This window comes from Xenopus tropicalis, chromosome 5 (assembly GCF_000004195.4).
Source record: "Xenopus tropicalis strain Nigerian chromosome 5, UCB_Xtro_10.0, whole genome shotgun sequence".
NCBI classification, from domain to species: domain Eukaryota; kingdom Metazoa; phylum Chordata; class Amphibia; order Anura; family Pipidae; genus Xenopus; species Xenopus tropicalis.
Window position 1 is genome coordinate 74721864 of NC_030681.2, and position 16100 is coordinate 74737963.

Sequence of the window (16100 nt, forward strand, 5' to 3'; positions counted from 1 at the left end):
CATACAACAAACTGATCCTCTTCCATCTTCTGTCTTTCCGTATGTACAGTGGAGTAGAACCCGCCCCAGGATCTCGTCAAAAGGAGAAGGAAGAGGATCGCTCACCTGCATTAAACCCGGGCTGGTGTAGTCTTCTCCTAACAGGAGCACCGGCCAGGGGTTTCAGGTAAGTGATTACACTCATTGGTGGTGCTTAACATTTTGCACCAACAGTGACTTAGCCTTTACTTCTCCTTTAATATGTGCCTCATGCCATTATTAGAAAGAGGAGTCAAAACCTGAGTCATAGAAAGTCACATTTCCCTTCATCCATCAATACTAATCTTTTGTTTTTGCATCATTTGAAGCACTGTAATAAGTAAGAACCTGGAATAATGGCTTCACAGACCAAAGGACCTTTTTTTTTAGTCCTCTATCCAGATTTCAAAACAAGAACATTTTTTATTTAAAAATAAGTAGTCTTATGATTATTAATAAAATTACATTTATGGGTTAGAAGACAAAGGTAGTATTTAGCAACCAGAAACTGGGCTAATTGTGAAATGAGATTTTATTATTATAATTTTTTGCTGCAAATACATAGGCAGACATTAGCCGATGGATTAAACAAGCGAGCAGTAAATATTGGCCTACATATGGACCCAAAACAATCAGGGCTCTATTTCGTTCCAGTGCCGCCCTAGGCAACAGACCTCAGCCTTCCCCCCAAGCTCTCAATCAATGCATGTGCAGAAGGAACTGCTGTACTACACATGCACCCGATTACAGAGGTTCAGGTACCACCTCCTACAATAACCCCTCTACTGCCCTCTATTAGCTTTACTGACAGATATTGATGACTAAATTCAGCAGAGCTGAGGGGTGAATGAAGTTCCTGAACCTCTAGCAAGGCCATCTTTTTGCACATTTTTAATTACCATAAAGGCAATTGAGGGCCACCCTAGAAAAGGGCCCTTGAGTGCCTATATGGTAAATATGGCCCTGAAAACAATTCCCTCCCCAACTGATATCTAACTGAGGCCTGGTCTGAACAAGCAGTCTCTTCAGGCCTCTCATGTTATTTAACCAATGGCACAAACATACAAAAAGATTAACAAAAAGATCAGTTCACTTTGTGATCTTGTCGTTAAAGAAGCTATGGTCAGTGAGCCTAACAAAAGTTTTGAATGGCCAATGGGACAGTCCATTTTAGTGCATGTGATATAAGTGTACCAGGCACAAATATGTGCATGTCTGCAATAATGCTGGAATTGTAGGAAATAATGCTACATTAGGGCTCTGGCACATGGGGAGATTAGTCGTCCGCGACAAATCTCCCTGTTCGCGGGCGACTAATCTCCCCAAGTTGCCATCACCTGCCATCCCACCGGCGAAAGTGTAAGTCGCCGGTGGGATGACACACGCGGCAGCGCGATCTTGGCAAATCGCCGAAGTTGCCTCGCGTGTGCCATCCCACCGGCGACTTACACTTTCGCCGGTGGGATGGCAGGTGATGGCAACTCGGGGAGATTAGTCGCCCGCGAATAGGGAGTTTTGTCGCGGGCGACTAATCTCCCCGTGTGCCAGAGCCCTTAAGGGTGAGTTAGCAACACAGATTTTATAATTTACTACTTGAAAAAAAAAACAAAAATAAGCAAACAAATTGATTGCATATCATTTTACAATACTATTGCCTACATAAGACTTAACTTAATTGCAAATGGTAAGTAAACCCCCTTGGCTTTTAACTTTTTGATACGTAGTAAAAGAGAAATAGAATAAGCACCAGCACTCAAGGCAGGTCAAGCAGGGCAAGCCCTTGCAAGTTTATTGCGAATGTGCACATTTTGCAATTTTTGAGTCATGATCCAAGGATCCTTTTCCAACAAATTCCCTTCCCCCAAACTGTTTGAAGGTTTGAAGAATTAAGTGAGATGCAATTAGCAAACAGAGCCAATGGCCCAAATGGTCCACTGCACTGAGCCATATCATTAATTTGAATCTTTAAAAACTCCTGCAGCGTTTCCTTAGTATAGAATTAGAATGTGTAGTATAAAACACTTTATTTTGGGGAAGTGAGATTTCTGGTTTCTTAATCCAAAATGCACGGATGCTGTTCATGTACCTTTCTGTGTTGTTGGTGTTTCCTTTGAAAAGTACAATATATGATACAGGCAAAAGGTGGCAGAAGATAACACCATAAACAGAAGCCAAAATAGCAAAAACCTGTACTGCAGACACATACATGTCACTGGTATTCATATATATAGGGATAAAGGCAATCCATACAAACATGTATGTGAGCATGCTGAAGGTGATACATCGGGCCTCGTTGTATTTCTTAGGCAACTTCCTTCCTTTGTAGGCTAATATGAAGCATATAAAAGCAAGCAATCCAATATATCCCAGCATGACACTAAAAGCCACATAGGAACCTTCATTGCATTGCAAAATATGGAGCTTAGGCACTGAGTAGCTTTCACTCAAGAAAGGACATTTTACAGCCTGCCATATTGCACAAATGCAAATCTGAAGAAAAGTCGATGTGGAAATAATAATTATTGGTTGAAAAAACACTACTTTGTGTCCTCTTTTACCTGACTCAAAGGCTAAAAGAATCCGTAAAGATTTTATTAGGATGCCAGAAACACACAGGGTAAAACTGATACCATAAAAAGGTTGTCTGATTTGGCAGGAAATATTACTTGGCTGACCAATGAAAAAGATAGTACTCATCAAGCTAAGTAATAAGGATGAAACCAACAGATATGTATAATTACCCCCGGCTGCTTTAACTGCTGGAGTGTCTCTGTGCTTTATAAACAGAATGACTATTAATAACACAGCAACAATGCCAATGGCTACAAAAATCATAAGTGATACAGCATATGGGTTTTTCCATTCTAAATACTGAGTTGTCCTGTTTGTACAGTAAGAACTTCCGTTATCTGACCACTGGTAGATAGGACACTTTGAACATTCAGTCATGTCTGAAAAAAAAGAATGCAACATATTACTTTTGTGTAGTAGGGTAGTTTCATGGATGCTTTACATTTCCTAAAGTGATATTAATATAAATAAAGCCCTGGATGTCTCATCTTGGGGATATACCTTTAAGGAGAAGGAAAGGTAAAAACTAAGTAAGCTTTATCAGAAAGGTCTATGTAAATACAGCCATAAGCACTCACAGAAAATCTGCTGAATCTCCTGAAACACAGGATTTATTTTCTTCTTTTTTTGTACACATGTTCTTCAGTATCAGACTTCCTCTCTCAAAAAAATACTTCAAGGCACCTGCACAAGTTTGCTCAGACTGCTCAAACCTAGACTGGCAATCTGTGGATTCTGGCAAATACCAGAAAATGCTGTAAAATGCCATAATCACTATTTAGTGGGCTAATAGGGGGCTGTTTGGGCCTTTATGTACTTAAAATGTCAGGGCCTATTTTGAATCCCAATCCAGACCTGCTGTGCCACCATGCTTTCTCTGACTACATGTAATTGTATTTATATTACTTTGAAGAACTTTATGGAGGACCCTAAACAATTGTTGACTAATGAACGGAAGCCTGAACCCAAAAATATTTCATAGAATAAAATAGTAGTATGATGTTATTGAATATCCTCACAAAGGGTACTAGAGGTTCTGTTGCCTTTTCTTAAGATGTTGTACATACACAAAGGACAGTGTTGATGGGTAAACAAATGAAGTGCCTGTCAGCATAAAACTGTGGTGGCTGCTTGTTTATAACATAGTGTGTAAGATGTTATGGTAGTTTTCAATTTTAGTGTTTTAGTCTTTTAAATGCTTACCAGCTTCAGGAGTGTAGTATCCTTCAGTACACTCTATACACTTATAACAGCAGGCGATATCAGAATGTTTTTTGGAAAAACCAGGCTTGCATTTTGAGCAATTCGAAAATGGCACCTGTACAAACAAAAGTATATATCAGTCTGAAGTCAAACCTTCCAGAAAACACATTTATTTTCTTAGTGCTGGATTATACAAACCTTGTCTTTGAATTACTCCATATGTAAAGTTTATGGTGTAGATTTTAAACCAGATCTCTCTAAAACTGTTTCTCACCTACTGGAAGGAGCAGTTTCCAGAAAAAAGAATAGGATAAGGCAGCCATTTAAGTAATCATCCAGACCCGGAGCCTGACTTGGCACCTTAACAGACTATGATAAACATTTTCAATCTGGCTGGTATGGGTAATTACATCCATAACATACTTTGCACCTATTATTTCATTGCCCTTTGAGAAAGAGAGATAGAGAGAGAGAGGAAGCAAGAGCAAAACTTTTGAGTGAGGAGAGAAAACAGAAGGCTGGGAGTTCCTGACAAGTTCTAAAAGCTGTAAGAAGAGGCAGAATTTTAGCTAGCAGTATATTATTTTGCTTGAGTGCACTACATTACTATACAGGAATAAAACTAACTATATAGTGTTTATATAGAAACCTTTGTATGATTCAGAGACAAGGATTTGGAAATATGTACCAGCTAGGCCCACCTAACCAACCAAATTTAAAAGAAATAAAAAACAGGAATTTTATGCGACCATGACTATTTTGATGCAACCACACCCAATTTTACATGAGCACAACTTTTTTTGACATGCAAAAAATTTTTCCATGCCAAACCAAATTTTCTCAGGAGTTTTGCGAAACAATTCGCCAATGCCGAAATGCGGAAATTCACTGCCAATCCATGCCTGGCGAAAAAAAAAATTCACTCATTGCTACTCATTGTATATTATTACTGTATGAACCAGAAATGTGATCAGAACTTAATAAATATGTTAACTACATAGAACAGCATAGTGATCTTCCTTACTCAGTACCGGAGGTAACTCTACACCACCAACGTGATATCAGGGGTTGTGCAACACCAATGAGGGTAAAAGGCAGCTACTATAAACGTCTACCACCATGATAAATATGGTAAATAGTACGGTAATAGTATTGCATACTAATCTGCTGAACCTTAAATTGATTTATTATTACATATTCTCTATAGTTTTATATTGAGAAATCCAGTAAACACATAGTAAAACATTTTACCTAAAAAATTTAATTCAATATAATCCACAAAAAGCTGTATCCCTTGGGGACAGGAGCTTATTTCTGCATGCATTTCCATGTAAACCATGTATGGTAACTTGCATAACATATAGTAAAGACAAAAACATTCAAAGGCATATCTTACACTGTACCTGGTTGTCTTTTGTATGCCATGTAATATTATTTCTCTCTATGTTCACTTTGCCTGCAGTAGTATTATATGCCCCGATGGTCAGGAATTCAATGGTGTTGTCAGTAGGTTTCCAGTAAATGATATCATAGTCTATTAGCACATCACCATAGCTATCAAAGTTGAACTTCTCCTCATTAAAATGATAATGCCCTGTTTTTAGCTCATTGAGTAGCTGTAAAATAAAAATATATATATATAATAGTGCATTCAAAAAAGTATAGCAAAGTTCAAAAAACAGATTTAAAAAAAACAAAAACATTTTGGCATGTAGCACCAAGAGTTAAATCTCATTTTGGGTGCAGGGTTGCATACAGAAGAGGCCAGAGTTAGGCACACAGGAGTCAGCTTGGACACTCCCAGTTTGGACATCATTAGGGGAGCACTAGAGAGCCCTGTTCTTAGTGTCTTCCTATAGCAGGCAGTAAAACAGGGCTCCATGACTCCATTGAGACATGTGTGTTATGCAGATAATCTAACCTGCCAGTTAAGTTGCTGCAATTGATGTTCCTTCTTAAAGCAACTCACAGAAAAACATTGTCCCACCATGATGAATAATATGGGGTTTCAGTAATTTAAATAATTCTTCCTCAGAATCAATGCAATGAAGCCATTTTTTAAAGTAGTGGTCTGTTATACAGTATCTTCTATTTTATCAACAAGCAGATCAGAATAATTGTAATTAAGATTATAGTTTAATGGAGCATCTCAACTTTCTCATCAGTTCTGGCTGCATGCCTATTTTATTTTTTCAAAAGATAGCAGAATAGTGCCAGTTACATATAGGTTCTTCAGATAAGATACTGATGTTTGAAATGAGTAACTTTTGAATAAGAAATCAACCAGAATTAGCACAGCCTTCCTTTAATTTAGATGGAAGAGCTATACAACATATCCTTTGGCACGAAAATGTTATGCAACTCTTTTTAACCTTTTCCATCAGGAAACATAAAATCAATGTAAGGCTTATGACAGCTAGCAATGTATATTTCATAATCCACGGTAGGTAAGGTGTTAATAATATGAGAAGATTTGCATGGTGAGGAATATTAGGGACGTTATCTGTTTCTCACGTGTCTAAAATATTGGCCATGAATGAATTTCACTGTGAAACCAATGAAACCTCTAGGCATCTAGGTGATTGGTATGAAGTCATATACAGGTATGGGACCCGTTATCCAGAATGCTCGGTACCAAGGGTATTCTGGATAAGGGGTCTTTCCGTAATTTGGATCTCCATACCTTAAAGAATAAGTAAACCTTTTTTTTTCTATTAATAAAATTACTCTAAACAGCTTTTCATAATTGCCTACCTTGGTCCCTCTGTTCTTTCTGACCTGGTTCCTCAGTTACGAGATGATTGATTCTTCTCCTTCCTTGTTCAGAGTGAAGCTCATCAAGAAAAAATACCCTGCTAATGCACAGACTGGCTCCTGCTGCCTCCAGGCATGCGCAGAAGGCTCTCCAATTTGACTACAGGTAGTCGATGTAATGAGAGACCTGAACAGGAAGTGGGGGCGGAGCTTCACTCTGAACAAGGAAGGAGAAGAATCAATCATCTTGTAACTGGGGAACCAGGTCAGAAAGAACAGAGGGACAAAGGTAGGCAAATCTGGGAAGCTGTTTAGAGTAATTTTATTAATAGAAAAAAAAAGGTTTACTTATTCTTTAAGTCTAATAAACAATCAATAAAACATTAATTAAACCCAATAGGATTGTTTTGCATCCAATAAGGATTATTTATATCTTAGTTGGGATCAAGTACAAGGTACTGTTTTATTATTACAGTGGAAAAGGAAATCAGTTTTAAAATTCTGAATTATTTCATTAAAATGGAGTCTATGGGAGACAAGCTTTTCGTAATTCGGAGATTTCTGGATAAGGGATCCCATACCTGTACAATAAACTGGTTTTAGTAAACAAAGACCAGCATTCTTAAACCAAACAATCATGCTAAAATATGTGCTTGCTTTTCGTTACCTGATTTGGTGGCAGATTCCAGTCAATGTCACATTTGCCTTTTTTGCACAAAATGTTTTTGAGAGCTTGAGCTATGGCATTTACGGCAAGAGCTGTACTGTATTCTGCTCGCCATTCAACAATCTGTAGTAAATAATCATCATTTGCCCCCAAAACATCCTTCACTTTACATGCCAAGGGAGATTTTTTTTCTATTGAATCAGTAAGCACACAGTATTTTGATGATGAATTTACACATTCCAGATATTTTATGTAATCCTCTGTGCACCCAAATCGTAAGTTCTTGTACTCTCTAATGAACTTGTTAATTTCTCCATTTTTTGATACTTTGAGATCTTTCAGATAGTCTGCAAACCCTGGGACGTTGCCTCCTTTGAAATTAAGTCCAAGTATAGTTCCAACTTTTTTAATTTCTTCAGCACTTGACACTTCATTTGATGTTGCCCAGATGTCACTTGCGATCCACGTTTTAGTTATATTCATTTTGATGCATTCATCAAAAAGCTTAGAAACAATCTGAGTTTTAGCCATAACAATTACAACGTCTGTAGAGGCTGTAGAGCCTGTAGAGGAGTTGGTGAGCTCATTTATGATATTGTTTAATGAATCTGGCAAATCTGGATGATCAATATATGTAGGTATTATTTTGGTGAAAGCAATACATACTCCTTCTTGTTTAAAGAAAATGTTCAACTGTTCAACAGCAGAGCGCCCGTAATCATCATCTGTTGAAATGATCCCAACCCAGTTCCATCCAAATGTACCAACTAGCTTGGCTAAAGCCAGGGTTTGGTGATTATCATTAGGGATGGTGCGTAGAAAAGAAGGGAATTTGACTTTATCACTGAGAACAACGGCAGACGATGAAGGACTTATCTACAGTATGTGGATAAAACAAATATGTTAAAGTGTTACTGAGCAGACAAATATTTCATATTATTTCAGTATTGCATAGTCTTTATTTGAAAAATAATAGATCTGTCATTGGGGCACACATCTTGCCGAGTAGGAATATATCCAAGAATATCCAATATGCAACCCTATTTTGTTAACCTAATAACAGCCAAATTCAGCTAGAGAGCTTTATACTAGGAACCAGAGAAACATGGGTAGCAGAGCAGAGAATGAGGAATGTCCTTTTGCTGCTGCACCAAGGAACACACCAAATCCCAGTCTGACCTACAGTACTCTGTGAATGCTTCTGAGTGCATGCTTTTTATATAGTACAGATAAACTATGATATTAGCTTTAAAATTATCATGTGGCTACCAGACAGCCCATAGATTTGCACTATATCTACACTAAAATTTGACTGTGGAAAAGAGGAAACATTTTCCTGGGAAAAACTGTATGAAATAATTAAAGGGGTGGTTCACCTTATAGTATGTAAAATGGCCAGTTCTAAGCAAATTTCCAGTATGTCTTCATTATTTATTTTTTATAGTTTTTGAACTATTTGCCTACTTTTTCAAATTCTTTGTAGCTTTCAAATGGGGGTCACTGACCCAAGCAGCTAAACAAACATTTCCTCTGTGAGGCTACAGTTTTATTGTTACTTTTTATAGCTTATTTTTCTGTTTAAGTTACCTCTTATTCATATACAGGTATGGGATCCATTATCCGGAAACCCATTATCCAGAAAGCTCTGAATTAAAGAAAGCCCATATTCCATAGACTACTTCATTTTAATTACTGTATATACTCGAGTATAAGCCTAGTTTTTCAGCACCCAAAATGTGCTGAAAAAGTCACCCTCGGCTTATACTCGAGTCGGGTGCCATGGGTCCCTCTAGACTAGCGCCCTCTCTCCTTTGTGTGCAAATTAGGCCCCCCGCAACCAGACCCTCCAGTGCCCTGGCCTAGGCTCCCACTAGCAATACTTATTCCCCTTACGTGTCCTCCGGGACTAGGTCTGCTGCCAGTTTGCCAATGCGCAATGAGCGTGGGGTAGTACTCATATTGTTTTTGTTGACCATCTTCTCCGCTTATAGAGCTGGTTTACTGTTTTTCTTTGAAATAAATATTGAAAAACATATACCCCACTGATGCCTCAATTAATGTCAAAACTTAGCAGTAGCGGCTGCATTTCCCACCCTAGGCTTATACTCGAGTCAATAAGTTTTTCCAGTTTTCTTAGGTAAAATTAGGTACCTCGGCTTATATTCGGATCGGCTTATACTCGAGTATATACGGTAAATAATGTAGAATTTATAAATTGATTTCCTATTTCTCTGTAATACTAAAACAGTTCCTTATATTTGATCACAACTGAGATATAATTAATCCTTATTGGTGGCAAAACAATCCTACTGCGTTTAATGAATGTTTTAGTGATAGTTTTCTTTGACTTAAGGTATGAAGATCCAAATTTCAGAAAAAAAACCTTACCCGGAATACCCTTGGTCCCGAGCATTCTGGATAAAGGGTCCTATACCTGTACCAGATTCTCATTCAAATTGCTCCCTGGTTGCTAAGGTAATTTAGACCCTAGCGACCAGATAGATAGTGAAACTCAAGCTGCAGAGCTTCTGAGCAAAAATAGAAATAATTAAAAACTAAAAAACTACATGATAAAACCTAACTACTATGATAAAAAATCAAGACCAATAAATAGTAAGAAACCTGCCTCATCTGTCAGATAACAGTGAAATGACTGGCTTAGCTCTAGTATGGTTTATTTTCATTGGGGAACCCTCCATATATTAGAAAGCTGTGGGCACAACTGAGAGACATAGTGAAGATTTATAACTTGTTGCAGGTCAAATTTATTTTCGCTTAGTTTTTTTTTTCTGATAGATGGCAATACCTGAAGTGATATTTTACCTGTGGAATTAAATGGATGTTGAGAATCCTGGAAATTGCAATGGACATTTCTGAGTACTCTTCTCCAATTACAGCTTTGATGGTAGGTATAATGTCTGTGTGGCTGTTGCAGTTGGTAGAGTTGTTCACAGCAACAGTCTCGGGTATAAGGTACGTTATGGCTTGCACTGCTTTCAGTGCACTGGAACAGGAATCATAAATTTCATAGCCCAGGGTAATCCCTGGTAATAACGTGGAATTGTTTATTTTTTCTATTGAATATATCATGGACATGGCATCAATTATATGTCGCAATCGCAACCTACAAATGAAACATAAACAGGGTCAAGAATTTTGTTACTTATAGTCACTCATACCAACCAATCCACAGCTGTAGCATTTAGCTATCTTTAAGCTCAACCTCACTTTGAGGGTTATTAGGGTAACCCCAGGCTGCTATCCTGCCAGCCTATCAGGCAAAACATTGGCCAGGGCTCTTCTGACAAATTTACTAGCTATGTACTTGTCTTTTAACCTCCAGCCTGTACAGCTTAACCCTTTGTCTCCACTTCTAATTCAGCAGATTGCTTCCCCCAATCTAGACATTATTGCCCAATTATACAAGAGAAGGTGGCAACCTTATGGAATATGGTTCCCCAAAAAAGAAAAAAATCAAGGTGTCTGTCACCTACAAATTAAACAGCATGGTTTACATACCCCAATTCTCAGACAAACTGCAGTTGGTCTTCAATTTTTATTCTTTTGGGTTTTTTATTATTTACTATTTTTGTTTTATAGCTGCCATCCTTGGGATTTAAACTGTTATTTATTTTACAAGATGTAAATATCCTATGGACCAGGGAACAAAAAGAAAGGAAAGCAATACAAATATGATAATATAATAGCAAAAGGGAAGCTGCACCGTCAGTCTGAAGGCAACCAGATGGTATTTTCATAAGCAGTCTGAAAAGGGGCAGGAAACTAAGAATAATACATAACTAGGACTAAAAGAAAAATTAAATAAATAAAAATATGAAATAGTGAATATTATTGTAAAGGCGACCTTCCCCTTTAATTAACAATTTTATAAGTTAAGTAACTCACCCGGTACATTGGAAATCCTCTGAAAAAATATTCTCAAATTGCTTGAAAATGCCATCCTCATGAATAGGAAAGATCCCTCCAATCATAATGTCCCCTTGTTGCCGAGCTACTGCATGTTTTTTGTCACAGGGGAAGGAGAAACTCCAGAGGGAAGAGAATACTAGGAATGCCAGATTCCAAAGCATTACTGTATATGTTAAGAATATTGAATCTTTACCGTGCAAGAGCTTCACATCTAGGTCAACTGGGAATGTCTAACCATAGGTCTGAAAGGCACATGCCTGGCTAATTACAGGCTTTGTGTGATTCTCCTCATGAATAATGTATTGGGACTTTTTTAAAACAGGTGCAAGAGGAAATGATTTAAAGGGAAAGTACCATCATCATAACTAGAATTAAATGCCACATCCAATCCTCTGTGCCCTGCTCCGTGTTCAGTAAACACTGGCAGGCATGTCAAAGGGGGCACAGGGGTGGGGGTAAGATTCCAGAAAATACACATTTGCACTTTTTAGGCTGAAGTCAACTTCACGTCTGTCAGTAGAGTTGCCACCTTTTTTGTAATAAAATTAGGGTGGGGGAATATGAGGTGATGTCACAAAGGGACAGGGAAATGGGCAGAACATAGGCGGGACAATCCTTATAAGGGGGAATCCAGCAGCAGAGAGGGTCAGGGAAGGGAGGGATTTATATGGTATTACAATTTACAATGTTGGTAAATTTGTAATCCAGGAAAGCCCTTGAGCTATAAACGCAGGGGCTGCATGACAAGGGGTCCGAATGACCAGCAGCCAGAATACAAAGGTTTATGTTTAAAGATTGGCAGAATCAGATGTAGCTGTCATTGGGTGAGAAGCAATGAGTCAAGGCGGGGAAAGCGGGACTGGGGGGCCACAACCCCTGGTCCTCGGAAAAATTATCTTGCTTGAAACCGGCCCATGGTGCAAAAAAGGTTAGAGACCACTGCTCTACATCATACTAAAAGTTACTATTATTAGTATTATAACACCCTAATTTTTTACCATTTTTTTACCAGAACATGCATTACACTTACCATAAGATTCTGAATAGTAGCCCTCGGCACAGTCACTACAGTTATAGCAGCAGTGTACATCTGAGTTGATTTTATACTGCCCGGGAATGCATGGCTTTGTACACAAGGAACTAGGTGCCTGAGCAATAACAAATGAGAGAGAAATACGGTATGATGAAGATAGTCTATTAATAAGTTCTACTGATACAATGCATGTCACTGGATATCTATCACAGTCAGTTAAAAAATCCCCCAAGGAATGTGTATATGGTGCGGTATATACAATACCCAATCCTCAGCGCTCTTGATGCAATAGTGTTCCGTGAAATATAGAATCAGTAATTTAGGACGTGAAATTGTAGTCTTGCAGCTCCTCCTCAGATCAACCCCTTTGACTAGGTCCCAAACGCTTATAGAGAAATATAGCAGGAGCGCATGTGCAGCCGTATCCTCGATATGGGCACAAAAGGAGAAAAAACGGCAAATAGTGCAAGATTGTTTATTACAAAGATCTGCTAAAATCAATGCTTTCATACTTTCGGTACACCTCTTCAGGAGCTTAATAACATTAATTTATTAAGCTCCTGAAGAGGCGTACCGAAAGTACGTGAAACGCGTTGAGTTTTTTGAGAGCCATTTTATCTTCTACATCTTGTAAGTAGCATTGATTTTAGCAGATCTTTGTAATAAACAATCTTGCACTATTTGCCGTTTTTTCTCCTTTTGTGCCCATATTGAGGATACGGCTGCAACTTGACATTGGATATTTCTTATACATTTGGCCTGTTTCTATCGCCATCTGGTGAGCATTTTGCATTACAGCATATGGTGGTCTTGCACAGTAATTAAGCCTTTTACACATCTATTTGGTGGTTGTATTTCACTTATGAATATTTATTTTTATTGTTAAACAGTTTTGCACTATTAGTTGTTTTTGTTTCCATACACATGCGCTCCTGCTATATTTCTCTATAAAAAATCCCCCAATTGCTGTATTAAATCCAAAGGAATTAGGAATTTTATGGATTTTAAGGAATCGAGATTTTTACATGCACACATAAGACTGTTCATCTATTTTTTTTTACAATGTCCACAGGTGCTCTTGGTCAATTTGTTGGCCAAGTTAACTGACAGTGCAGCATCTGGCAGGCTTCCTTTCTCATCTCCTCCCCGTCCCCCCCCAAGATACTTCAGAAACAATAATGATGTCCAGGATGGGGGTATAAACAGGCAACATCTTTTATTAAAAAGGCAATATGATAATGTCTATGAAGATTTTCATTCATCCAGGTCATGGTATATCTAGTATAAATAAATCTAAAGCAACTGGACTTGTTAGGTAGAGATGTAGCAAACCTCACAAAAAAAAAACCCGTTCGCGAACCTCTGCCAAAAAGTGCGAACTTTTGCGAACTTTGCAAACCCCATAGACTTCAATGAGAAGGCGAACTTTAAAACCTAGAAAAGCCATTTCTGGCCAGAAAACTGATTTTAAAGTTGTTTAAAGGGTGCCACGACCTGGACAGTGGCATGCAGGAGGGGGATCAAGGGCAAAAATTTCTCTGAAAAATACGTTGTTGACACAGCACTGCGTTTTGTGCTGTAAAGGGCAGAAATCACACTACATTTCTAAACTTGTGTAATAATCTGCTTTAAAACGTCCGGCGTCTACATGCCAATCAAGTCGTGTAAAGGTTACAGCCGGTTCACACGCAAAGACAAAACGCCGCAGTAGTGGATACGGAATATATTATTGCTGGTGGAAAAACATTGCTCAGTTGATTTTATTGCAATGCAATGTCGTTACTATGTGTAACGTGTTTGGTGCACTACTATGAACAACAGCAAACAGCACTGGACACGTTAAAGAACAGTAAGTTAAATTAAAAAAAATAAATAAAAAAAATAAAACAAAAGTGATCTCTGGTTGGTGCTGGTGGTGAACTACTAGGAGCAGCACACCAGTCCCCAACACAGCTAGACTAATAGCACTGGGCTCTATAAATTACAGTAGCAAAGTAAAAAAACACAAATAAAAAAAAATTATGTGAATGTGTGGTTGGTGCTTAGTGCACTACCCGGAGCAGCACACCTGTCTCCAACACACACAGACGGAGCTGCAGTACACAATGAAAAGAAGAGTAACAGTAATCAGAAAATAAAAGCAGTCCTTACAAGGACTATTGGGTTACAGCAGATGAGATCAGCACAGGACAGCTGCCCACAGCAGCTACATACAGAGCAGTAAAAAGTAGATTACTAGTCAGCAAAGCTACCTAAACTGTCCCTCAAATCCCTGCACAGCTCTCTCCCTATGTGCTAATACAGAGCAGTAGAAAGTAGATTACTAGTCAGCAAAGCTACCTAAACTGTCCCTCAAATCCCTGTACAGCTCTCTCCCTATGCTAACTCATCAAGCACACACAGGCAGAATGTAAAATGGCTGCTGGGCTTCGGTTTATATATGGAAGGGAGTGGTCCAGGAGGGAGAGCTGCCTGATTGGCTGCCATGTATCTGCTGGCTCTGGGGTGAGAGGTCAAAATTTGGCTCCAGCTAAGGCGAACCCAAAATTGCGAACATCGCTAAAAGTTCGCGAACTTGCGAACACCCAATGTTTTTAGTTCGCCAGCGAACAGTTCACTACATCTCTATTGTTAGGTAATCATTGAAGACGTTTCACTACTCATCTGAGAAGCTTCTTCAGTTCAACTGGCTGGTATGGGAAGTCCTCAGCATATATACTCTTCCACTAATCCAATCACAATGGCACTTTGTAACTCTTCAGAGAAGTGACATCTGAAACTCACAGAGGTGTGAATGTTGTGGAGTTACTTTGAAAGGATTACCAAAGTATCATGCAACTCTTCAAAACAGGTGTTACTTGTTAGAGTTGCATGAATGGATGTGTGAAGAGTTCTGAAACTGCCGGGGTACAGATGTTAGAACAGCATTGTATGTAGCAGACAGATGGTGTCGAAGTCCCCCGCCTCTGCTTAGGGATGATTTCTCCACTTTAACATGAATGGCCTCTTTTACACCTCTTTCAAACCAGTGGTCTTCTTTGTCCAAAATTTGGACGTTGCTATTTTCAAAGGAGTGTCCCTTGTCTTTTAGGTGTAGAAATACAGCACAGTCCTGGCCTGTAGTGTTCGCCCTCCTATGCTGAGCCATTCGCTTGGAGAGCAGTTGCTTTGTCTCACCAATGTAAAGGTCTGTGCTGTTCTAACATCTGTACCTCGGCAGTTTCAGAACTCTTCACACATCCATTCATGCAACTCTAACAAGTAACACCTGTTTTGAAGAGTTGCATGATACTTTGGTAATCCTTTCAAAGTAACTCCACAGCATTCACACTCTCTGAAGAGTTACAAAGTGCCATTGTGATTGGATTAGTGGAAGAGTATATATGCTGAGGACTTCAGTTGAACTGAAGAAGCTTCTAGGATGAGTAGTGAAACGTCTTCAATGATTACCTAACAAGTCCAGTTGCAATATGATAATAGATAAATACACACAAACAGTAAGTTAAAGAGCAACATTTTACCAATAACATTGAATATACATGTTATAACCCCCATTGGAATGCTTGCCAGCTAAGAAACTACCAACCATCAGTTCCTGCCATGCCGGCCAGCTTCCCCAGCAGCATAAGATGGCCAAATGAGAACAGGCAAACTATAATCCGCCACCATCCTGTGACCCTTGTCCAAAAAGGTTACCATCCACCTTTTGACAGCCATATGGGTACCAAAACTGGGGCCTAGCCCCAAACCCCTAGCAAACATTCCTCCACAAGCTGTGACAGCATAAACACCCCCCATACCTCGCACCCCCTCCCTATTCAACCACTGGTTGTACTCAAAGGGCGGTGAGTAGGACAATGCTTTTCAGCTTCCCACAGGTAACTTTCTCCTTTCCCTACTACTAACTTTCCCTATCCTAACCCC

General features: G+C 38.9%; 1 protein-coding gene across 1 annotated transcript; it reads right to left on the bottom strand.

Moving 5' to 3' along the window:
• Positions 1-1776: 1776 nt before the first annotated feature.
• LOC101733742 (G-protein coupled receptor family C group 6 member A) lies at positions 1777-11559 on the bottom strand. Its single transcript, XM_031902984.1, has 6 exons — positions 11120-11559; positions 10037-10337; positions 7214-8089; positions 5196-5408; positions 3793-3907; positions 1777-2969 (listed from the first exon to the last, which is right to left on the bottom strand). Exons 1-6 carry the CDS (start codon positions 11302-11304, stop codon positions 1984-1986), a joined length of 2676 nt encoding a protein of 891 aa, XP_031758844.1. The 5' UTR covers positions 11305-11559; the 3' UTR covers positions 1777-1983.
• Between the last annotated feature and the right edge of the window lie 4541 nt (positions 11560-16100).